General features: G+C 44.6%; 1 protein-coding gene across 6 annotated transcripts in view; it reads left to right on the top strand.

Moving 5' to 3' along the window:
- The window catches only part of AKAP8 (A-kinase anchoring protein 8), a 1,455,819-nt gene that overhangs the window by 26,572 nt on the left and 1,402,892 nt on the right, over positions 1 to 26,355 (top strand). The window contains exon 1 of one of the 6 annotated variants that reach the window (XM_069603891.1): positions 17,481 to 17,694. The exons of 3 other annotated variants lie outside the window; for them this stretch is intronic. In XM_069603891.1, coding sequence (XP_069459992.1) covers positions 17,616 to 17,694 — 79 coding nt within the window. In that variant the 5' untranslated portion in view covers positions 17,481 to 17,615. Of the gene's footprint in view, positions 1 to 17,480; positions 17,695 to 26,355 lie in introns of those variants that run through there. 2 more of the 6 variants (XM_069603887.1, XM_069603888.1) reach the window with 2 other exon arrangements.

Genomic DNA, 26,355 nt, shown 5'->3' with positions numbered 1-26,355 from the left:
CAATGCCTCCACAACTCATGAGTATGTTGAAAATCTGAGAAAACACCTTCAACATGCTTTTGCCTATGCTCAGCGAAATCTAGAGAGATCTGCAGACCGCATGAAGACCCACTATGACTTAAAGACTACCAGAAAAGAATACAATGTAGGAGACCGGGTCTACTTATCCAATTTCCAAAGGAACCAGGCCAAACAGCGCAAATGTTTGCCTACCTGGAGGGGTCCTTTTGAAATTGTAGACAAAATCTCAGCAGTCGCCTACAAAATCTGCATCTTCAAAGGCAGTTTGGCAGAGGGGGAGATAAGTGGGTCCATATTAACCAACTAAAGTGTTGCCATCCTAGGCACACTCTGCAGCAACTGGAGGAGTCTTCTGGAACCCCAGAGGGGGTCACTCCAGCTCCATAAAACTCCATCTATAAAATATTCCATATCCAGTCCATAACTGACAACAAAAAAAGTGTCCTGATTTATCAAAATGTATGTGTCCTCCCCACTACATTAATAATGGTGGGGAAATGTCTACAAATATGTTTTTGCTTTGTCATCCTAGGATTGGAAACCATGGAGAATCAGACCAAGGAGGACTACCCGGGGACTGGGAGCAAAGATCTGTTTTTCTTGGCTTTTAAATTTGCAAAAATCATGGTTCCCAAACCTCACAAAAGATCCAACCTCCTTGTTTGGTGTTAAACATCACTTTACTTCAAGAATCCACCTAAGTACAATGTCATCAGAAGTACATTTATCAGAAGAAAATCCACATTGAAGGATGCTTGCTTGGAAAAATATGTTAAAAATGGGCGCAATACCGCTGCTCGCCTGTGTCAGAAGCTGGCGATTTACTTATACTGTCATTTAAACCTCTACATTAAGATCTAAGTATGGAAAATAACTCCTATCAAAAGCAATAGAGGAGGATACAATTCAAAACTATATTTTTAAAAGGCTGGAATTAAGAGATTTGTGGATATAGTTGTAAAAATCTAATTTGTATTTTAGGACAAGACTATTTAAACACTGTTTTAAAAGTGAGTAAAGTTAGCCACACTGAACTTCAAAGACATTCAACACCTTCTACCCAACAAAGGAATCTTTTCCCCTGTGCTCTGCTGAGGATCTGACAGGCAGGTGTGAAAGGAACTGGGAGGTGGACTTTGGCCTGTTGCTCTGAGTGGAGACAAAGGACTCCCTTGAAATGAAAGGAAATGCTAATTTGGGGCGTCAATAGAAACCAGCCCCGGCAGGAACAAGCTCAGGTTGCATCTCTGGCTCAGCCAGGCCTGAGAGGCGGGCCCAGACTGAGATGTGGATTTTAAACTGGAGAAAATATATGATTGAGGAAAAGACTTCTAGAAAATTGTGCCGAACTGGCAAAAATATGGAATTTAGAGGTTATTAAAATGAAAAAGTTGCTCACAAGTAGAAACTACTCTGGAATTTGTGCGATGTTCAGAGACTGAACCACAAAAATGTTGTTATTGTAGCAATTGTGATTATGCTAGAAATATGAAAATTTACAGGAATATGCCCAGATGGTATGTGCATGTATGTGAGACCATTGGTACAGCACTGACACTGAGTAACCCACCAAAAGCGTGAAAAACTGTCCTTTTTGAACCGAAGCTCTCCAGAAGATGGGATTTTGACAGACACGTGCCTTGGTTAATCTGTAATGTAAATATGTAATATTAGCAAGTTTGGGATATTGTGAATATTTTTTATGAAAAATAGATTTTCTGGTTAGACACAAAGGGGAGTTTTTTTTTCTCCCTGGACCATAAACATGACACACTGTTTCCTTCTCGAATCAGGAGAGCGGGAATACTTAGACCAATCAGTTTTCTAGAGGGTGGGCTTAGTATAATCAGCCTCCACACCCCCTTGGGAAATACATAAATAGGGACTGTTGAAGGCAGAGAGACACACAGACATTCACCCATCAACTGATCGACTGGCGAAGCGCTCTTCATGTAGAACCCATATCCAGACTCCAGAACCCTGAAGCAGAAGGCCCAATCCAAAAAGCTGAACCCTTCTCATCTTGCAACTTGATTGTAACCCCAAACTTCCATGGGGCCCAACCAATTCAACAGCCTGACTGTGCTGTTTTGGTTGCTTTTTGCCAAGAACCCTTGCTAGAACCCAGAGATCCAAACCAGTAGAGCAGAGTTGTATCCAGAACCAACCCGTCGGATCTAGTCCAGGAGGCCGTGCAGACCAGAGTGCCTTGCTGATAGCAGAACCAATCGCCTGAGACCTGTCTGGTGGCGAGCGAATTCCAGCCAAACCTTTGACCAGATCTTTGACGGGCCCATTCCAAACAATAGTTGTGAGTATTTAGCATAGAACTGTCCATAGCCATCTCTTAGTTTTAAGTAATCCTATCCAACACAACCGCAGAACTCCTTATAGTTTTTCTGTAATCGCATTTCTCGCACGCTGAAATGTTTGCCGGGATTCTGCATTTGGCTCATTTCATTCCATAGAAAATTGCTATTTCTTGCATGCAATCTCTGAATTCAGTTTCATATCTGCCAGTCATTTAAACATCATTGCTAGTGTCTACCTGAACCTATCCCACTAGTTTTGAATCCCATTTAAAAAAAATTAAAATCAATTTTTAGCATTTTTCCCATTCATTTCAGATCACATTCAAAAGCATTTGACCTGTTTAAAATCATTCCTGTTCTCTCTAAGCTTGCTGGGGAATTGGGATTGAATTGCATTGTTGATTGTATTCCTGAAACCTGTGTCCTCCATTCCATCTCTTCTTGCTGCATATTAGGGGGGATTGAGTAGGAACAGGGGGAAAGAGTGATTACATTGTCTTTCATTGAATTCATATCAAGTTTTATTTCTGTGCTGCATTAATTTCATATCATTGCATTTCATTGAACCCACACAGTTATTCTCTGCTACATTATTCTTCTCACCCATACTCCTATTGATTAAAGAGATTGTTGATTGTTGTGATATCACCCATTGCTGATCAGTGTATAAATATTAATAAGTGCGGTATCTAGATATTGTTCATATTCATAAATATGTATATTGTTTAATTTATCAAATCTTTTTTAACTTTGCAAAACAACCTACTTCTTGGTTCAGTGAGACCGGGGGGGATTCAAAGAGAGGGGTGTTATATAAGGGTACATCATCTAGAAATAAAGAACTTTTGACATAAAAAATATATAAAGAAGGGTTCCAGCTGGGCATTTCACGCTAGGCATTGACTTAGGTGGAGTGCTGGGTTGAAACCACTTACACTATTGTGTTCTATGTTGTGATGCCCATTGAGCTTTCTCTCCCCCTGTTCTTAATGCCTCGTGCCAGACTGCTGTCTTTACTATAGTCCATCTTTTTAGGTCTTTACACCACGCTTCCAGTTTTGGTCCGTCTTTGGCTTTCCACATCATCGCTATCCGTCATTTAGCTAGTGCTCATGCCAAGTTTATCATTTCTTTAATTGCCCTGTTTTTATTTGGGTAACTGTATAGGCCTAGGAGACAGGTTCTGATTGTCCATTCTTGGCCTTGTATTCCTTAGCATTGTTCTATTTTTCACCAGTATTTCTGTATCTTTTGACAGTACCAGAACATGTGTCCCATGTCTGCGTTCTCTTCTCCACATTTTGGGCAACTTTGTGCAGTGGTGCTTTGGAAGCGTGATATCCTTTCCGGGGTCAAATATGGCCCATGTAGTATATAGAATTGTAGTTTTAGTCTGCCGTTACTGGATATTTTTTGGGGGTAAAGTTTCACCTTTGTCCATTCCTTCTCTGTGATCTCCCTGTCTATTATCTTTTCCCATGTCTGTTTTCCTTTGGTCGTGTTTTTAGGCGTCTCTTCTGTGAGCACCTGGTACAACCTGGATACCATATGTTCTCTCTGTGACGTCATATAGCAAGCCTAATATGGGATTTTCGGTTTGTAGCACTGTCGGAGATTGCAATTTAGTTTCTAGCTGTTTAATGAGTCTGGCGTAGGTTATAAATTGGCCACGGTGTAGTTCGTGGGATTCAACCAGGTCCTGAAAATCCAGTATCGCTCTGGCTGGGGCTAGGTCTCCGGTCGTAATTACTCCTCTGGTCTCCCAGTAATCCATGCTTTGTATGAGGTGTTCTCTGCTGGTTCGGTTGAGCGCTGCCAATGGTATCTGATGGGAGTAAGGTTCCTCCATTTTCAGTATTTTCTTTGTTCTGCTCCATACTTGCAGTCCTATCTGTGTAGGAACGCCAGAGGTTGGGTAATCCGTTTTTTCTCTAGCCACAGCACTTCCTTGAGAAGGTATGGAGACATGGTGTCGCTCAGGAGGGTGTGCTCTACTGTCTCTGTGTCCGCTAGCCAACCAGCCACGTTTTGTAATTGGCTTGCTAAATAATACAGTTCAAAGTGCGGGAGGTGCATTCCACCTTCTGCATAATCTCTGCAAAGTACCTCCATGGCTACTCGCCTCCTACCCTTACCCCATATAAAGCTAATCGGCACTGTGTTGAGGTCTGCGAAGAACTTCTTTGGGATGAGGTATGGCACGTTAATAAATTGATACAGCAGTCTGGGTAGGGATATCATTTTTACAAACAATATCCAACCCGCCACCCCCAGGGGTAGTTTCTCCCAAAATGTGATGGATGCCTCTAGGCCCTCTTCCGACTTCAGTGTGTTGGGTTTGTGTGTCTCTCTGGCCTGCCTCCCTTGGCCCCCTCCCTGCTCCTACCTGCAAGGCAAAAAACCTTGGGGTCATCTTCGACTCCACACTCTCCTTCTCTCCTCATATTTCTGACGTCGCCAAGAGGTCACACTACCAGCTGCACCTCCTCAGAGGTATTCTTCCCTTCCTCTCCTTCCCCCAGAAGCTCACTGTCTCCCGAGCCCTGGTTCTCTCGAAGCTGGACTACTGTAACAGCCTCTAACTTAATCTGCCTGCCTCCACTCTCCGCCCTCTGCAACTCATCCAGAACAGAACTGCGAGACTTGTCCTTGGCCTCAAGCCCAGGGACCGTATCTCTCCAGGACTGAAATCTCTACACTGGCTCCCAGTGGCTGCGAGGATAAAGTTCAAAACCCTCTGCATTGTCCACTAGGCCTTCTGGGGCCTGGGTCCTAAATACCTTCAACTCTCTCTTCCCAAATATCTTCCTTCCCGAGCCCTTCGCTCATCCGCCTCCAACTCCCTCAGGGTTAGCCGCTTCTCGAAGCAACGAGCTGGGGGTAGATCTCTCTCCGCGGCAGGGGCCTCCCTCTGGAACAGCCTTCCTGCCTCCCTGAAACTTGAGGAGAACCATCTCCGGTTCCGGAAGCACCTCAAAACCTTCCTCTTTGCTTCTGCTTTCCCTCTCCCTCTCCCCTGCTGAGCGGCTAATTAATTTTCACTGAAGCTGCACTGATCCTGCAATTGGACCACTCTAAACGGCCTCGGTCCTGGGCCCTGCCACTCTCCACTTGCACTGATGCCCTGGAACCCCTTTGCACTGCGGGTCTGTCTCTGTATCCCTACAGCCCCCCTCCCCCAGCACTTGTTCTGCACTTACCTCACACTTGCCACCAGGTGGCCCTATTTATTTATTTACGTACGCCTCTTACCTTGTACTGCACGTCCCCCCCTCCCCTTCCCCTTGCACTTTTCCCCTCCCCTACCCCTGCACTTGCGCGATCTGATTGACACCTGGCCTAGGAGGATCGTTTTCTGTCTCCCCTTGTACCCCCCTCCCTGCCTCGTCGCGCCTTGAAACACTTGTGTATAGGCGCGTTACAAATACCATATCATATCATATCATGTTATGGCGTATGCTTATGCCCAAGTAGCGAAATGTGTGGTTGTTTCAGGGGAGTTGGTTTTCTGTTTTTCCCACCCAGCCCGCCAAAGGGGAATAAGCAGGATTTAGTCTTGCTAATCGAGATTCCTGAGAGGTGTGCGAAGTTATCGAATACTTCTAGATATGCACCTAGATTGTCTTCTGGGTACTGTATGTATAATAGTATGTCGTCTGCATATAGAGAAATTACATGTGTGGGTCCATCTATCTGTAGTCCTGTGTCTTTGAATGAGTCCCTCATGTAAATCGCCAGGGGTTCTAGTGCTAGGATGTATAGGAGGGGGGATACCGGGCAGCCCTGCTTGGTCCCCCTGTGGATCGGGAACAGGTCTGAAATGTGTTTACCTGTGAAACTCTTGCTGATGGTCTAGCATAAAGCATGCATATCCATCGCATAAACCCTTGTCCCATTCCATGATGTTCTAGCGTAGCAAACATCCATTCCCATCGTACAGAATCAAAGGCCTTATCAGCGCCTAGAGCTGCTACTGCACAACCTTCTGGTCTGGTGTGCGTTCTTTGTATGACTGCTTGGAGTCGTCTTGGGTTTGCTGTTGTGGCTCTTCCAGGGATGTATCCTGTTTGGTCTGGATGGACCAGTGTGGTAATTGCTCTTTTGAGTCGGTCTGCGAGGACTGCTGTACGGATCTTGGTTTATTAGTGCAATTGGTCTATAGGATTTGCGTTGTTTACTGTCTTTGCCTCAGTACTATCAGGGCCTGCTCCATCGAGTCTGGGAGAGCACCGGTTTTGTTTGCTTCCTGTAGGACCCGCAGTAGACGTGGGCTGGTATGTCTGTGTACTCTTTATAAAATTCAGGTTGGAGACAATGGCTGCCTGGTGTTTTCCCAGTGGGTAGTGTGGTGATGACTCCCTGTATCTCTTCTAATGTGAGGGGAATATCCAGCATTTCCCGCTGTGCCATTGTTAAGTTTGGTAAGGTTTCTAGTATGTGTAACGCTCACCTGGCTCCCACGGAGGCGCTGGTCTGGTCTGGGTTGCTGTGGCCTCTTCAAGCGTGATGCGCAGAATTCGGACCACCGATTGAACAGGACCCCCAAATCTTGCTTGTCTGGCCCGTAGGAATATCCTTCTGCAGATGAGAAAGGGGATTAACTGTCTGCTGAATAGTGTGCTTGCTCTCCCCTTTCCCCCTTCGTTCTCCTCTGACTTCCTCCAAAACCCCCGGTTTAAGCTCACCTTATGGTTTGGAAGGATGAACTCTCCATCCTGCTTCTGATGCAGGGGCGCGCGTTCGTCCAGTTACTTCACTGGTTATCAGAATGGCGCTGGCAAATCCACTTGACTTTTCTGAGCGATACGCCGTAAGTATGAAGATGCAAAAGTTCAAGTGTGAGCCTCCTTTTATGTTGTTTTTTCTGTCCTTTATTTCAGGTGCAGAATGAAGGCGATGCGTTGAGGGGTTAAATTGCCAGTGGTAAAATCAGGTGAGTTAGTGATGAGTGCGACCCCTCTAAATGTCTTTATAATTCCCCAGTAATGTCTTTTGCCCTTTCCCCATAGGGGCAGGGGTGCGGTACCTGCCAAAGATGCGGCGCCGACCCGAGATGTGGAATGGTTCACAAAGAAAAGCCGGTAAGTAATATGGCTGAAAATTCGGCTTTCCTCTTGTGTTCCCTTGCTCACCTTTTGTCTCTTCTTCTCTCCCCTAGGTGCAGAGATGTGGCGACCGGTGCTGAGAGCCGCGATGGAGCCGGACAGCGTCTCGGGAACAGGTGAGTGAAGCGCGGCACTGCAGCGAGCAACGCAGTGCTTTTAAATGGAAGTCTTCCTTCAGGAATGCTGGCGTGAAGATTCCGGATGCAGGTAAGAAGGTTGAATAAGATCTTGGTTTTCACCTTTCTCTTCTCTTATTCCCTTACAGGTGTTCCAGGTTCGAGGCGGGTGTGGCTGGAGTCCAGGTGCAGGAGCAGACCCGGTGAGCGTTCAGCTGCTGGGATGCAGAACAACGCGAAGCACGTGTGGCTGTCTGGGCGTGGCTTAAATAGCCTTGGAAGAAGTTCCAGGTGAGTATTCTTCCACAGACCCACTCAAGTAACAAAATAGTTCCTTCAGAAAAATAGTCCCTCCTAAGCATCATTTGGCTTGGTTCTTCATGCAGCATGGTCTGCATCAGGTGAGTGTGCAGCATGGTCTGCTTCAGGTAAGTGCACCAAACACTTCCCCTTATGAGCCTGGCGCCTTCGGCGCCAGGACTGATGTCCAACATGAGCCTGGCGCCAACGGTGTACCTTGCAAAGCTAAAAATGCCCAATTTCTCCCAGTGTTCCATGCATTTTAATTGTAACGACATGAGGTCACTTTCTTTGTTCTCATTCGGTGTTTCCCTCTGTTCTAATTGTGTGATTTCAGCTTCTACTTTTGAGATTTGGTTTTCTAGATCTTTTTGGGCTCCACCTGTGGTAGCTATCGCTGCTCCTCTTATGACCACCTTGTAGGCCTCCCACACTGTCTTGTGCTGTCCACACTGCCTAGATGGTGTTCAAAGAACTGCTCCATTTGGAGTCTCAAGCTCTCCCTGAAGCTGACATCTCGTAATGATTCTGCACGTAATTTCCATGTGGGGATGGGCATAGAACTGTCCGCAAGTGCCCATTGAACTACCAAGGGGGTGTGATCAGATAGTAGGGGCAACATATGAGGACAGAACTCTGTTCCCCATATGTTCTTTTCCCGTGAACACATAGTCAATCCTTGTGTATATTTTGTGCATAATTGAATAAAATGAGAATTCTTGCTTACCATGGTTCACCCATCGCCATATTTCTTGTAGTTCAGGTCTCGGGTTAGCATACGTAAAGCTTTGGATGAGGCGGGGGGCTCTAATCTGATCGAAGACTGGGTCTAGTAAGCAGTTTAAGTCCCCTCCCCAGATCCAGTGGGCTCCTCTATACGGGGACAGGACAGAATAGAGCGAGTGATAAAAAGTGGCTGCTGGCTGCGTTTTGGTTAGGTGCGTAGGTATTTATTATGCATAACTTCTTTTTTTTTTTTTTTTTTTTAAATCTGTGTAGCAATTTGATCCTGCCCTCCGAGTACCTATGTAGGATTCGGTGTGTTACTCCTGGTGCAAACCATATAAGCACTCCCCTTGCCTAGTTGGAGTACGTTGAGCCGTACCCTTTCCCCCTCTGTTTGTTCAAAATGTGTGTCTGCTTGTCTGGTGTTAGATGGGGTTCCTGTAGTAGCGCAATTTGGATGGCTTTTCTGCGTAGATAGGACATCACCCTCAACCTTTTGACATAACTGTTTAGGCCACGCCCGTTCCATGTGACTATTCAAGTTTCCTGACATTGGGTGTTTGTTGTTTGTTTCTTGCACATGTCGTCGGAGAGCGTGTGCCCTCGTTTGGGGTGTGTTTGTTTATCCTCGTGTTTTATTCTGGCTATACTACTTGCATGGACTATGCTGCTGTGCTCCTGTTCATTAGCGCCTTCCATGCGCTGTCTCGCCTCGACCGCACTTTCTGCCTTTTTTTTGTACCTGTGACTCTTGGGGCTCCTTGTAACCTCTTGTTCTTACAATTTCTCCACCAGGAGGTGGCCCTCTCCTGTGACTGTAACAGTAAAACATAACATGTAACTTGATGCCCATCAGCGTGATTCCGTAGAGGCGTCTCCACCATGTCCTCGTTGATCTTCGGGGAGTCGGTGGACGAGTACTCAAGGTACTCTTAGTTCATTTTGAGTCGGGTGCGGGGTCTAACCCTGTTCAGGTCAAGAAAATGGAGGTAGGATGGTTTGGTTGTGATTTCCGTTCTCCACCTTGTACTTAAATTCATGGTGCCAGTAGTGTTGAGGTCTAGGAGGAGAGCTGCTGATCGTCTCATTTGGTCCGTCTGTTCCTATTTGGGTGTTTTTCCGGGATCTGGCCCAGGTTATGTTAGTCCATCCAGGAATTTATTGATTCTGTTGTCTCGAAGAATAAGGATTTTCCATTGTAGAGTATTTTCATTTTTGCTGGGTAGAGGAGCATATATTTGATTCCCTGTTGTCGTACTCTTTCCTTGGCACATATTGTGCACGTCGCCTCTGTACTTGTATCATATAATCTGGGTATATTGCCAGGGTTGCTGAAACCCTTTAGATTATACCACGCAGCCTGGAGAAGGTTAGTATCTTTTCTTTGTCGCGGTTATTGAGTACCTTTGCGATAATTGGTCTCGGGGGAGCTCCTCGTGGAGGCTTCTTTGTGAGGGCGCGATGGGCCCTTTCTACTGTGAACCCTTGACATAGGGTGGGTCCCTGGCCCTATTTCCTGGAGGAGTAGATTTTCCATGTATTCTGTTGGGTTTCCTCCCACTGTGCCTTCGGGAAGGCCTAGTATCCTGATGTTACTTCTGCGCGCCCTCCCTTCTGCGTCTTCTGCGCGGTCTTGTAGCATTTTAAATTTGAATGTCAGCTCTTGGACTGTACTCTCCAGTTCTTTGGTCGTGGATGCGGTCTGTTCTAGTTTTTGTTCTGTCACCCCCACTCTGCTGGCGAGTTTGCGAAGGTCTCGGCGCAGAAGGCTCACATCGCACTTGTTTCCATTGGGGTGCGCATAGGTATCGCTTCTAGGATCTTGTTCTCTTCCGCGGTTTGCCAGGCTTCCAACTTTGCGCCATCTGGTGGTTCATCTTGCTGTGGAGGGTCTGACTTGGGGACTGCCTTCTTCGCATAACTGTCCATAGTCATCTGTTTATGTTGTGCTGTTGCTTGTTTCGATTGTGTTACTGCTTTCCTCCTCTCCTCTGGCATTTGGGACACGGATGATGTTCGCCGTTTCTCAAGCGTGTCTTGGCCGTGATTGATGTGACACTTTCAAGGAGTCAGTGTACACTTTTTGCGTCTTACTGGCAGCTTGTCGGTTACATTTATGTTGTATCAGTCACTTGGTACAGCCGTCTGGATGACTGGGTTTATGGTCCGTGGGTGGGTTAAGAAGTGCTGGGTTTCTGCCTGTTTCCGTGGTTTTATTGTGTGTTGTTTATTATGGACGTCATTTCTGGGTATTATCTTCGTCTGTATGGCCCCATGCTTCCCGGGGATGTCAGTATGCTGACTCTATCCACAGTATTGCTACTATTATTCTTGTGCTATCCGGCTCGGTCTCCTGATGTCTGCCAAATCTGTACTCTTCAGTTGATCTGTGGTGATATGTATGCTCCAGATCTGGTGTCATGTGCCTGTGGGTGTTCTTGAGTTTGAGTTGCGCAACACTCGGAGTATTGGTTTCTTGGTTGCTGGTCGGCGTGGCTATGCCTTAGTTTTTCCGGGTCTCCCTCTGGTTCAGTGACTTGTGTAGGCTCACTGTAGCACCTTGGCTCCCTCCAGCAGTGGGCAGCCGCCTATAGGAATTTATGTAAATTATCATCTTGTTTACCTTATTTGCCTCCTTTCTTCTGTTTGGTAATAGCACAGGCACTGCTTAATTAGATTAATGGGAGGCTTTTGCGGTCTGCTGGCAGTTGGGCTTTTGTGTTGTTGTAGGAGCTTGTGCAAACGTAGCTGGAAGGTGGTGGCAATACCACGTGTGGCTCTCTTGTGGCTGGGCACATGTGTGTCTGCAGTGCTTCCCGTTTGCCGTGTGTGGGGAGCCGTATGGAGCCGTCGTTAACGTTATGTTGCAGAGTAAATGGCCCTTGTCAAATGGGGCATGGATCATTGGGGCTTGTCCATGCGTGTTTGACACTCATTGTTTATTCAATCTCGCTCCCTACAGGGTAGGCAAGCGCTCTTTAGAGCTGCCGCTGTTACTTTCACTGGCTGTGCTTGGTGAGAGGTGTCCTCTCCTATCCCTCGTATGGCGTGTCTCACGGGGAGCCGGGTTTACTGCGATGGTGTTCAGTCACTGAAGCTGCATAGTGTGTTCTAACACTCCACGCGGGTGTTATCGCAGCTATGCGCAGCTTCCTTACCAGTCCTTCCTAGATCGGGGAGGCGGCGAAGCTTTAGCCAGCGTCCCGCTGGCTGTCAAACTGATTTGTAGATCCGCGGCTTCCAGTCAGCAAACGTTCCCTCTTTTGGTCTCTCGGCGCCCATCTCACGGCCAGTTTGGTTTTCCTCAGTGAGATTTCACTGTATCACCGGCCAAAAGTGGTGTTTTGCACGTCGCTCGACCAGCTGGGCACTTGACAGCTGTTTCCTCATACAAATATCTCCAGTCTCTCAGTAAGAGAACGAAGAATCCCGGTTTCGTGGCAGCAGGCAAAAATTGTAGCGATCTTCAAAAAGGGCTGTAGAACAGAGCCCACGAACTATCGACCAATAGCTCTTTTGGATGTGATATGAAAATTATTTGCCCAATTTACATCTTGGATTAAGTCCGCCGGTATGTTTGAGGAGTTGGCTGTGGGCTGAACCTATTCATCCTTAACCTTCTAAAAATAATAGCCACCAGAAAAGGTACTATCATCTACCTGGCGTTTGTAGATTTGGCACTCGCCTTTGATGGTGTAGATTGTGAGTTATTATGGACTAAATTGGAGAAAAGAGGCTGCCCAGTAAGTTTAATCATGGCTATAAAAGAACTGTATTCTGACACTAAAATACAAATTCGTCTAGACTGAAATGGGCAACTATCTGCGCCCATAAAAACATCAAGAGGAGTGAAACTGGGGTGACCCCTTGGAGCTAAACTTTTTTACTTCTATATAGCAGACGTATAGCAGACGTTGAAGATGCATTAGAAGCACTGCACGTTTCCTCCAAAATTAAATGGAACTCCCATCAGCTGGATCCTTATGCCAATGACATTGTGCTTCTTGATGTAACTCTGATAGGACTCCAGTGGAAACTAACAGTCTTGAAAAACTACATTGATCATAATGGCTTGGAAATCAACGTCACAAAATCTGAGATTTTGATCCTAAAAATCTAAAAGGATCCAAAGGTCAAAACGAAAAATGTCAATGGTCATTGGGACAAGTGAAGTTGGAATGCATATTATATACACAGTATTTGGGAACCACTGTGAATTCAAGCATTAATGATATGTCCATGACTATAAAAATCATTAGCAAATGTAAACAACTAGTGGCTCAAGGGGCAGTTATCCAGAAGAAGTTTGGAAATCATATAAGCCTGTGATAAGCTTCTACAATAGCAAAGCTGTACCGGCACTAATTCACAGAGCAGAAACTCTGTTTGGATGCTCTTACAGAATTTGGTCACAATGTGAACACATATTTTGGAAAAGAATTTTGCAGCTTCCACAAGGCTTTCCAACGGCATGTATTCGTTATGAATTGAGTCTAACGTCTATTAATGCAAGGGTCGCATGGAATACAATTGCCCTATATAGGAAGGCTCTACGGGCTGACAATCTGCCGCAATTCAGGTTGCTGAAGACTCAAGGGACACATGAGAGCGGTTTACTGCTGAGCAGATGGCGCCAAAATTGTAAACAGAACTTGCAGCAATTAAATGCGGTTGAAAAAACACTGCTGCAAAATCCAAAAGCCATTTAAAATAAAACTACTACAACAAGATTGGATTGACACCATCGACCAGAGAGCTGAACATAGGTGTATGAGGAACAAAGCCACTGATCAAATGCACTGAACGTCTTACCAGAATATATGGAAAAATGTCCTTGCAAACACATGAGAACAACCTTTTTGAAATTCAGATTGAACCGCTTCCCTAAAGAAATAAAAAGCCTTAGGAATAAAGACTTGAGAAATGACCTCACATGTAGATTCTGCAGAGACGCTGAGGAAACATTGAAGCACCTAGTGCTGTTCTGCCTGGCCCTAAAAGACTACAGAACTAAGTATCTAAAAAGTGAAATCTGTAAGTACACATCATGTAGTGGGGAAGAATGGTGGAAAAGAATGCACAATGGTGAAAGTAATAAACTAACCATATCACTGGTATTTTATCTCGTTGAGCTGAATAAGAGGATGATCGAAAAGGAAAATTAACCTCAATTTCTTTTTTTTTTAAACTAAGAATGTATTATCGAGATAAGAATTAGACTCGATAAATGTTATCTTACTTGTCATTTATATAGCGCCTTATGTATCATTGGTATGATCTCAAAGCGCTGGTTGGTTGAACGCCCTCAGGAACCGTAGTTCAAGTCAGTAGAGAGGGAGTGTTGCATAGTGCATGGGCGCACCAGATGTGTGCAGCCGGTGTGGTTGTTGCATGATGGCTGCTTCTTAGCGCTAGACGTACAAGCTAGCGGTTTGTGCTCAGCTAGCTGTGTTTAATAGTTTGTGGGGTCATGTTAGTATGAGAACAGCTATACCGAATGTGTAATAGTATAGCTGTGTTCTAGTTGAGTGATGTTGTATAGGAGAGAGTAAGCGTAGTAGTGTGATATGTTGGTTATCAGTAACGCGCCGGTGACCAAGCACTACATCCGTACCATTTACTCTCTCCGTTTTATTTACTCGATTTGTTCCATCTCTTTTGTTTGTTCCATCCACTTTATCCGTTCCATCTACTGCAATCGTTACATCCATTCTATCCACTCCATCCCCTCCATCCAGTCATCCCCTCCATCCATTCCATCCACTCATCCCCTCCATCCACATGATCTGCTCCATCTATTCCATCTACACACTCCATCCTTCCTATCTGTTCCATCCACTTCATCCGTTCTATCCATTCCATTCACTCCGTCTGGTCAGTCTGATCTGTCCGCTCCATCCACTCCATCGGTTCCATCCACTCCATCGGTTCCCTCCACTTCGTCTACTTCATTTCTTCCAATTACTTCATCCAATTCCATCTACTTAATCAGTTCCATCTACTAATCCGTTTCATCTGTTCCAACTGTTCTGTCCACACTATCCACTCTATCACTCCATGTACTCATCCATTGGAACCACTCTATCCGTTCCATGAACTCTATCCGCTCCATCCACTCATCTGTTCCATCTACTTCATCCATTCCATCCACTTCATCCGTTCCATCAGGTTCCGTCCACTCCATTTGTTCTGTCCACTCCATCCGTTCTATCTGTTTCATCCATTCCAATGCCAGCTATTGTCTAATTTGATCAATAAGAAAGTTTGAACGTTTCAGGCTATAAGAGACTTCATTTTGTACTTTGAGTTTTTTTTTTGTTTTTCACTTTTTAAAAGTTTGTAACCAAATAATAAAAATAATAATAAAAAAAATAAGTGCAGTTACCAGATTAACATATGCATAGTTGAACGTGTCCCCTGGTATGCATTTGATGTACTTCTGTGGTGAACTACAGGTTAATTTGTAATCCTTGTACTTTCCTGAATTCTCTAGAAGATATGAATACTTTTACCCTTTCAGGGTAAAATAATGTTTTTTTTTTTTATTCAACATGTCAAAAGGATGTAAATATACTTAATTGTGAAGCACTACTGGTTAAACTATCTGTTGACTATAACTCCACTGTCAACATCATTGCGATATACCGTCCCCCAAACAGTATGCCAGACTTCCTGTTATATTTCAATGACGCGAATCTACCTCTTTTAAAACCTCAGTCAAACGTTATCATTGTAGGAGATTTTAATCTCGGCTTTGAAGATACTGCTGACCCCTTGACAAATTCTAGGCCACTCTTGCTGACCTTGGTTTCTGCCAGCATATTAATGAAACCACCCATATCGAGGGCAGAAGTCTGGACTGGGTGGCAACGGTTATAGGTTAAAGTTTCGACTCTTTTCTTTTTTTGGGGGGGGGGGGGGTCCCCCACCCAAACCCCTGTTTTTGGTGTAAAAACCTTTTTTTTTTTTTTTTTTTTTTTTTACCAATACTAAATAAAAAAAAAAATATCTATACATTTAAAAGAATAATCGATCCTTTTGTTTTCGGTCGAATGCACTCTCACCTTTGGCATTCGATCCTTTTGATTTTGTAACTTTAACTAGACACCGGTGGCAACATATAATGCTACTATAAATAACATTGAGATAACCCAGTGTCCTTTAAATCACAACCTAATCCAATTCAGTCTCCTGTGTCTATCACTGCTAACTAGAACAAAAGGGAAGTTGCTTAGGGTGAAATGTAGAAACGTACGCAAGTTATCCCCAAAACATCTATGATACTGTACTTTACCGCCACCTTAGGGAAACTCGCTAAGTATAATACTGCCACTGACTTAGCTGAGGTGTATCAAAATATGATGACTAATACAGTTAATAATCTTGCTCGAGAGGTAACTAGACTGGTGAAGAAGTAAGTTTCTAAAGTCTGGTTTTCAACTGAAATTGAGAAATTGAAAGTCAACAAAAACATAGCTTTACAATGGTGGAAACAGACAATCCGACATTAAACTGTTCATTTAACTTTATCAAAGGCGCAACCACGATGGTTGTGGCGGACATGATGTTTGGTTTGAGCTCATTTACCACCCTTTCTATCATTTCTGATATGTAAGGATTGTCTTTTAGAGCCCCAGGAGGCATTTGTATTTTTTGTGAAGGGGGATGTCTTGGTTTATTTAGTACATTGCCTGAACACAGTATCACCATCGGTGGAGGGAGATGAGTCCTCAGTAGAAGATTGTTGATCGTGTGTTTGTTTATGAATGTTCGGGCTAGCCACACTCGTGGAGTAGTATGCTGTGAGTTATCCATTAGCTTCACCTGTCTTTTCTGCGAGCAGGAAATCTCCAACCCTGGGCTTGAGTCGAATCTCTGTCTTTTCGAAGGCTGTCTTTTTCTCTCTTGGAAGACAGCCTCTTCAAACATAGGGCTCATTGGTCCATCCTTGCTTTCCTGATTCTCCGTTCTCTGTCCTTTCTCTGTTATTTTCATTTGTCGAGGCCAACATCTTTCTTTCAATATTGTTAACTGTTTTGACGGCGCTTGAATTAGAACAGACTTTTGCATTTATAAGTGCCAGATCTTTAATGAGTTTATCTGCAACAGCGATTGAATGGCGTCGATGTTTAGCGTGAGGAGTGCTTAGTTCTCCATTATTCGCTGCATTATTCACTGCATCTGCGGAAAACCAGACTGCGCCATCGCGGCTCTCTCTTGTTTGATTAGCAGAATAAATCTTGTCGTCTGTTCTGAATCCAGCTGCATCGTTGCTTGTGGGGGGGTGGGGGGGTTCCAGAGTGTTTTATCTAAGTCAGATGGGTTTGTTATCCAGTTACAGATTTCTCTTCTTGGAAAAAAAAAATGTACGCACTCGTGGCCCTCCTCCATACCTGCCTAAATTTGAACATCTAAATTCCTGAGATTTACGCCCCACCCACAGCCACACACAACTCCGCCCATTTGCTCACGGCTCCGCCCACCTGTCAAAAAGGTAAACTCGGTTGTTGTAGCCTTCATTTTGCTTGCTAGAGCATTGAAAATAATTAATTCAATGCTATAGTAAGCAAAAGGAAGGCAGCGCCGACACCGAAATAATAGTGCTTTCAATCCATGTCATTGGATTGAAAGCAGCATTATTTCGGCTGCGGCGGCGCCGCCTTCATTTTGAATGAATGTTTTTCAGTGCTATGGTAAGCAAAATGAACGTGGCACCGCCGCCGTAATAATAGTGCTTTCAATCCAATGACATGGATTTAAAGCACTATTATTATAGTGGTGCAGGCAGTGGGCACGACCCATTTCGTGCCATTTCCGGGTCCCGTCATATTCTCCACCTGATTGGCTGCCGCCGGTAGACAATCAGGTGGAGAATATGACGGGACCGGAAAGAATCTCAAAATTCCTGAGATTCACGGGACTTTTCCGGAGACCCGGAGAAATGCTTAAAATGCCGGAGTCCCCGGGAAAAATTAAGGAGGTTAGGCAGATATGCCCTCCTCATTGCCATCAGTCGTAAGAGTAAAATTATAATTATGGCTGCTGATCGTCACGTTATGCGAGAGACCCTGTTCCAAGCTCCTACAGACAAGCACAGCAGGAAACCCATCATTTGTAAGTGCATTGTCGCGGGGGGGGGGGGGCGACCCTTTCTACCACTCTCCATGCAAGTATCCTCAATTGTTGTATTTTGTTGTTGGATAACCTCTCTCGTGTTGTGTCGGCGTTTATCCATGCAGACTGACTGAGGGAGAACAGAAATGAAGGGCGCAGGAACAGAGCGCTTCTCCGACCACGGCTCGAAGAAACCCATTACAGCACTTTCCGTGAGGCTTCCATTCAAGTTGCCATTCAGACTTTTATTTGAGTGAGTTAGGCAATCGGCTCCAATAACACCCTTAGCCTCAGCATCACCAGTCAAACAGTTTGGGTCCAATAGTGCTACCGAATCTGAGCGTTTGGATGCAGGGTTGCATGTGTTTTGGCTGTATTGTGGCACAGGGCCACTTGTATTTTGACTAGCTGACAGTGTATTGACATTCAGATTGCAGCTCAGATTTCTCACGCGGTTCTCCTGTACAGACCTTGTTTCCAATGCTCTTCTATCGGCAAGCGAGTCGCCATTAAAATTATGTATTGCAACTTGCATATTTTTTCTGAAACACACCGAATCACTTACTTGTCGAGGCGCGTTGCAGGACGCACGTTTCTCAGCATTATCCGATGGCAATATTGGAGGAGCAGGTTGCAAAGTCGAGTTACATCGCTTCAGCGGGGCGCGAGTTAGCGGTTGCGTACCAGTCTTTATCTCCATGGGGTCCCTAGTCCCGCACAACCCACACGGAACACAGGGAACAGTCCTGCACACACTGCGACGTGCGCGCCTGAGTATGCGTTTTTGAAGTAAAGTCTCATCCTCTTCCACCGAAATGAAAAAAACACTGCTTCACGTTCTCCACAAGCAGCGTACTGAACACAGGGAACACTCCTGCACACTCTGCACTTATTCATCATGTGCAACTATTTGAGAAGTGGGAAATAAACATATTTTAATTTAGTGATTTGATTAGTGTCACGTTTCCAAATGCTCGCAATATCGTATAACTTTGCATTCATGAAAAGGTTGGCAACATAGCTCACTGAGTTGAGGGCCTACTGCGAACTTGGGAGTGACTGATTTGAATCCTGGTAGGGCGGATTGGGGTTTCATTCTTCCTGATGTCAATGCTGCAAACATTTCCCCTCAGCCACCAAATGGATTGCCTCCTTCCTGGCTGATGGAACCACCCGGGTCTACACGCAGCTGCCTATCCAACCCAAGTTCCTTGTGGAGGACAAGGCTCCTGTGTTTCCCACAACTTTGTACAACATATAGACAACCTTTTGCCCACCTTGATTCTCTGGGGATCTCACAGACCAACTATGCCAACGATACCTAAAATACTCATCCACCTCTCGGGTAACTATGAGCAAGACTCTAACCACATCAACGGTATCTACAAAAGCATTCAAGCGTGGATGGCTGCACACCACCTGTGTCTCAATGACGATAAGACCGAGATCCTGATGCTTAGCCAAACTTGACCGGCCTACCATGCTTTCACTATTGAGGCCTGTAATTGTAATTGGTTATTTATAACGCGCTTAATACCCAGAGGTTTCTAAGCGCAGACCCGGGGATCGAAACAGTGTTGCTCTGCATCGTCTTGTTTCCAAGGCAAGTGCGTTGCCCCTGAGCTATCTTCCTGAGACAATCCCGTACCATCACTGTTTTATCTGCTGTCAAAACATTCCGTGTCTACCTTGACTCAAATCTCTGCATGTTCCGCCAGGTCAATGCAATCGTGACCTCGGCTTCATACACCACAAAACTCTTGAATGCAACCAAAAAACCTCCTCTGCTCGCAAGACCGCCTGATAATAGCTAGAACAGTAGTCGGCTCTCGCTTGGACTACTGAAACTCCCTACTTGCTGGCACGTGAACTCAACCTAAACAAGCTCCAAACAATTAAAAATAATGCCACTCGAGTGTCAACGAGCCTCTCCAGATCGGTCCATGTCTCCACCCACAGGAGAGCCGCCCACTGGCTTCCCATCAGAGAACGAATCCACTTCATAGTCCTTTCAATTACACATCATTGTCTAACTCTGTACAGTCCTACCACTCACAGAGGATATCCAATAGAACATTGTTTAGCCCCACCAGACTCCCAACTCTGTGCTTTAGACACACTCGAGCTGGGGGCTCCAGCTTCCCAGCCATTGCTGCATGACTTTGGAGCAACATACTTGCTCACCTACGTTCCGAGCAATCGTACTGGCCTTTCAGGAAGCATTTGAAAACCATTCTATTCCAACGACATTAAGAGTTTGTAACCTTTTTTCCTTGGTTCCTTGTCTGTTCTGATATACCTGCAACTGTCCTCGTCCTCCTGCCCCTCACCCCCTCTAACCCTTACCTGTTAATAACTAGCGCCTCGATGCCCATGGGTTCTGCACGCTCTACAAATGTAAAAAAAATAAATAATTATGTCAAGTAATCATAACACCTATTAATGGCATGCAGAAATATGAACATGCGGCCTGTTTATAATGTGCACACATTCTGCCGCCATACTACCGAAAAAGGATTACTTGCATCACCACAAACTTCCAATTATTTGATCCAATCCTGCATGCAAATGCGGTAACTACGACGAGTAGACCAGTCCACTTGGTTATAACATGTTGCCAAGAACATACCTTAGCAAGCAACTATAGGGGGTACATTTAAGATTTCCCAACTAGCAGTGTGGGGAAGCAGTATGTAATCGATTATTTAGACACACAGTATTCTTTGTGCAAAGTGCATTCTGAGTAAGGACGTTTTAAATGCCAGTTATGTTGACCCATTTCTGGCCACACTGACATCTAACTTAATTAGCACTAATTTTGGAAAAATAAAGAACCATAGTTCCTGCATTGTTCGTTATATGGTGTTCTGCCTTTTTTTTTCTGTTCCTTTACGCCAGTGGTATTCAAGCCTTTTATGCTGAGCCCCCTTGTGTAAATAAATTGCTGCTGCGCCCGTCTTGAGTACAAATATTGTGGCTGGTCCCGCCAGAAGCCATATCTGCTTATATTTTCAATTAAAAGGAGTCACGGTACTCCCTTTTTGAATAATCTCATGCCCCCTCCCGGACATCATTCGGGCCCCTATAGGGGGGCCAGCCCCATAGTATGAAGACTCCCGCTTTACGCTATGGTGGCATTTGCATTTCTCCATCTAAATGCAGTGCTACAAGCAGTAAATTGGCTGGTTGATGCTTGACTGTATTCCAGGACTTTTCTGATAAATCTATGGCCTGGGGGCTACATGGCAAACTCGGTCATTGCCATTTCTAATTGTAATACAAAAATGGTCATCTATGCAATTTGGTGCCCTTGCAGGAAAATCTACGTGGGCAAAACAGAGAGAAAAATTAAAATCCGGATAGGAGAACACAAAAGTTGCATTAGAAACAAAACACAAAATGCACCCCTAGTAGACCACTGGATCGAGTTTAACCACAATGCAGAAGATATCAGCTGGACCGTACTATACAAGCTCACACAAAGTATGGACAGTAATAGAGATAAAAGAACCCTTGTGAAAAAGGAACAACTGATCTTTTTAACCAATAGCATGACGTGTGGCCTGAACGACAAAATCGATTGGTGGGTGTAATTAGCACAGTTAAAAGATACAACAATGGTTCTGTTTTCCATCAGACACACGCATCAAATCGATAAGAGACTATTCCTCTGTATTACATCTCGAATCATAAGATGCGCTAAATTGAGTAAAGGAATTACCCTGTAAGGGACACGGGAAGGTTAACCGAAAGCTTCAATCTGCACAAATAAGTGCAATAGTCAACGATGGTTGCATGTTCGCAATACACAGTGTGTTATACCATACATATCGGCTTGAGATAAAATAAGAATTGATGCCTCTCATCCTCCTTCTGTTCTCACCTGGGAGCCATTGATGCCTTAGGGATGGAGCTGGACCCTCTGCCTGACTGAATCATGGAGGCGCTCAGATACGTTCCGCGCATGCGCCCACTAGTTGCGCTACTCCATTTAAACACGGGCTGGTTGCCACAGAAACAGACACCACCCCGGAAATACGTAAGGCTGTTAGGACGCAAGCGGACCCACGACGCACTTACGCAACACTCGACTATGGAGAGAGGCGGGCGAACTAAAGACGCGAGGAAAGCCTGACGAACGTGGATTTCGTACGTAAGGTAAGCGCTCTGACCAATATGATCCCCGGAGAGATAACAGGGTCTTTGAGCCGGCGGGGCCTCTCTGTCCCGAATATTTCAAATGGAACAACTAAAAATTGCCGTAAAAACATGAAACCGAACTACATAGATCATCTGTTAATTAGATGAAGTATGGATAGCCTGTTTGCAGATTTAAAAGACGAGACCCCCATATGCCTCAATTAGACGCATTTACTTTGGTTTGGAACTCATGACAGGATTCAAATCGATTTAGAAATGGCTAACTCTTGTAGTGCTTTCCCCCACTCTCTCCCTCTTTACCCTCTGTTTTCTCTTCGGTATAGAAAATTGAACTGGGAATACGGGAGAGAGTCTCGGGAGCAAGACTGAACAGACTAATGAACTCATGAAGTGGCGATGATGGAATAGAAACGCAGAGCGATCATGGTGTAACTATCAACGGGTAAAGGATAAGGCGTGATTTTTTCTAATCCGTTATTTTATTGACTGAATGCACCTATAGACCTAACGGGCTTCTCCTTTCCCCTATACCTAGCTCCCATTCTAGTTTGTTGAAATCCGTACCGACCTCGAATAAACAGAAGATTTTCTCCGATGCATCAGTGGAACACTAACTAGTGGATAGACTTCGGTTATCCTTAAGGGTGAGTGACCAGTCGTTTATGGTGCAAATAGTAATAGATAGGGCTAAAGTGAAAGGATGGTTCCTTCGTTTCCTTTGTTCTTGACCCTCATTGCAGATTCACTATGAGTTAGAGACTATATGCATTTTGACTAGAACTGATTAACTTCCCTATTGGATACTCTTCCGTGCCTCTGTAAACCTAGGACCGACTTTGATTGATTGCCATGATTTAGCCATGGCTATTGCTGAATGCAGTAGCAGAATGGGCCACTAATATGCCTACTCTTGTTTCTTGTGTTTTGCTGCTCCTCAATAGGTGGTGGACCTTGTTTTCCCTTATCAAACCAACGGCGAAGGGATTTCAAATTCTGATTGAGAAGAGACAAGTTGTATTGAAATTTGAAATGTGTTTATAGATTGTTGTTTTTATGTATTGATTTTATTGTAAGCGACTACCATCAAGCTAGAGTGAATCTTGTAGGCTACATCCATCCTTCAAGCAAGCCCCTGATGAATTTCCCTAACAATTATTGATAACTACACACTGTATGGAAAGAAACATGTTGGGCAATAGATGTGTTTTGAATGAAATTGATGTTGGATTCTGAGAGTGAGTGAACATGAGAATAAGTGAGTTGTGTGAAACAAGGTATGACCGTGTGTGAAAAATTACACAACACAGTACGCTTCTACAAGCCTCTTTGAACCAAAATCACGTAGTGTTTTAAATGAAGGATTGAAGTTGTCGCTTACAATCTAGTGATCTACTTTTTAGAGATCTATTGCTAATGGTTATGAATTAGGCAGTGAGCGCACACTTTTGGTGTTCTTAAAACATTTTGTGTATTTTTTTGTATATTTGAATAATAAAATTTGTATACGTTTACAACTGAACTTGCACTGAAGTAATTCCTGCTCTTGTGCCGAATAGCGGACAATAGTTCGCAACAGGGACCACCCAGAGTGAGCAGCTACGATTAGCACTAGCTGTGTTGTTACTTGTTAGTGAAGGGTTAATCCCTTGAGTTTGGGGGTGCGCTAGTGCTCCTTATCCCTCTATCTCTTTCTTTTGTTTGAATGATTGCCATTTCTGGCACCTCAGTGACCTGTCGGATAACTCCATGTTGATCTGGCCGTTCAATCAACAGAAATGTGCATTCTAGGACTTGTATAATTTTAGCTTTTCATATAGGTTTGGGCCTACGAATCGTCAAATGTAGTTACTAGCTGAAAAGTTTACTAGTCGGCTACTTTTACAATACTACATACCTACTCCTGTATGCTGGGTGTGATGCAGATCTGTTCCCTTTCTTGTAAGCTCAGACGACAGGTACCACATCACATAGATGCTTTGCACACACATAACTATGGACAACTTTGAGTTGTCTGTACTATTTGCACCACAAGGTGCCGAGCACAGTTAAAATGATGTGAGCAGCAGGCTGACTTTATTTGATTTTTATTTGTAAGGTGCTGTATGTGGCAGTGGCTCCATAGCTCAGAGATCTGACTTGTGCCAGCTTTGAACGGTGCATCCTGCGCTGCTTTTCTGCATTCAGGCGCTCATAATTTTACATTTCAATCGTAAATATGGATCTGCAAGTGACAGAATGCACAAAAAGGAGGCAAGTCAAAATGCCCTATTCAAACGTGGCACTAGGAAAATGAGATGTCTTTATAGTGTTCTGTGGTTTGATTGTACTAGCAGTAAAATCGGCTTACTTTTTTCATTATTTGAAACAAGCAAGCATCACGTTTTGCACTATGTGAACAAAATATACAGCTTTATAAAAAAAAACATTGCATGTCAACAAGTGGTCAGCTTTGTAGGTTTCGTTTGCCCCTTTTTCTCAAATTTGTTAATCTGGTATTTTGGTTAGTTCTTTGCTTTAGGATGCACTTGGCCCCTCACAGCTAACAATCCCAAAGTTAGCACATTTCACCAGGATTTGGATTTTTGCACCTGAAAAGGTTACTGCAGATTAACTTTCCCCATTATTTTCTACCTGCTGGGTAGCCCTTATTTGACAATAAGGCTGTAAATCAGTTTCAAGGGAAACTACAGAATGAAACTACAATGGGGACCCAGCAGCTGCTCTGTTGAATACTGGTCATGGCAGCTCTGGTCATCGCGCACACCTTCCGACCCTACACCACCCTTTTAATCTGCCATCTGGGGAACAGAGGAGCGGAACATCCCATTACCTCTCTGAAGCTACACACCTGCTTTTGAAATTGGTACATGTGCACCCATGTCGGTATAATGTTGGTTAGGAGACAACTCTTAGTCTTGTCATAGAGTGTGAAGTAAATAAGGTGTGACTTGGTGTCACACGTGCCATGTAGTCTTTTGTCCGCTTAGAGCTTTTTTCATCGCATTAGATGCTTTTCTTCTTCCATTTCTAACCAAACTGTTACAACATGTGCATCATTCTGATTTAGATATATATGCCACTCTTTTGTCTTGCCATGTTTCCCTCCAATTTACCTTTAGTCTCCCCTGTGACCTGGGTTGCGGTGGCCCCCTTTCCTTCTACCATGTCTATGAGTCCCTTTCGTTCTCGCACTGTCCTGGTGTCTGTAACGCTCTTTATTCCCTCCTGCCTTGTTTGAGTATGCTCAAATTCTCTCTTGACATGATGTATCCATTATGGAGTACTTCAACTCTGCCTCTCGATTCCTCCTTGGGGACTGGGATTAGTCGATGTGGTGATCACACCTACTTTTGTACCTAGTACTTGTTGGGGGCCTGCTCCGGATCACCGGGCAGACCCCATTAACACGTCGGGAACACCTGACACAAGCCGTCTGGGGGGGGATCACGCCGCGGATCAGGGAGTGGGGTCACCCCACTCGCTCCAGGTCACTGGAGCTACCCACGTGGCTGGGGGCACCCAGCACACGACGGTGCAGGCTCTGGGGGCACCCAGGCCGGGGTCGCCACAACGGCCATGGTCACATGGCATCCATACTCCTTGGGACAGCGTTGCCCCACAGGGGCACCGTCCACGTGCTGGGCCCCATCCTCGGCCTACAGCAGGCGGCGTGGCGCCTGCATGGCGCAGGACATGAACGATACCGGAGCCTTTCGCTGGTCAGACTGACGAGCCGGAAACAGCTCGTACTTTATTAACTTGTTCACATGGTGAATCATGTGACCAAGACCCATACACTGGGAGATACAATGTCTCCCTAAAGGGGTTGACATGCAACAATACTGACCACTACGTCCAACGCAATTAACGTGACTTTTTGGGCTCCCAGGCACAATTAACATACAGCGTGGAAACAATAGATTATGGGTCGGCCAGCTTTGGATGACAGTTTTAGTAGTTAGACTTAAAGAATGACAGAGTAAGTTTAAATAAACTGTGCATTTTAATGTAAGTCAGTAATTCCCCTGGAATAGACCTACGACATGACCACAAGAACGTTTACGCCGTAACATCGGCCCAGCAGAAAAAGCAAGAACATTACATAGATTATAACCATTGTGTTTATGATCGGGTTGGTTTAAATGAAAAACTAATTAAAAGCACACATTCATTGCTCTTCACGTTACACTACATGCTCAGCCTACAGGCAGGTGGTAGGTCATAGAACAGTCCATTTGTACTTGCGTAATGGAAAATGAATAGATAACCTCAAGAGCTGTTCACTTTTCTTCACAGCCCCCTTGCTGACTCATCATGCCTTTTGCACTGCGTGGCTCAACCATTCTGGAAAGAAAAATGTGTATTTGTTTTGTTCTCGTGGCCTGGCATCTATAATACACCTAGATATAAAATGGTGACTTGTACCATTGAAAGTACTAAACTTGTTTCCAAAGCTAGTAGAGTATGTTTTATAACCTTTGGCCTAATAAGGGATTTTCA

Source organism: Ambystoma mexicanum, chromosome 3q (genome assembly GCF_040938575.1).
Source record: "Ambystoma mexicanum isolate Mex_15411 chromosome 3q, UKY_AmexF1_1, whole genome shotgun sequence".
NCBI classification, from domain to species: domain Eukaryota; kingdom Metazoa; phylum Chordata; class Amphibia; order Caudata; family Ambystomatidae; genus Ambystoma; species Ambystoma mexicanum.
This window is presented reverse-complemented; position numbering and strand designations above follow the sequence as displayed.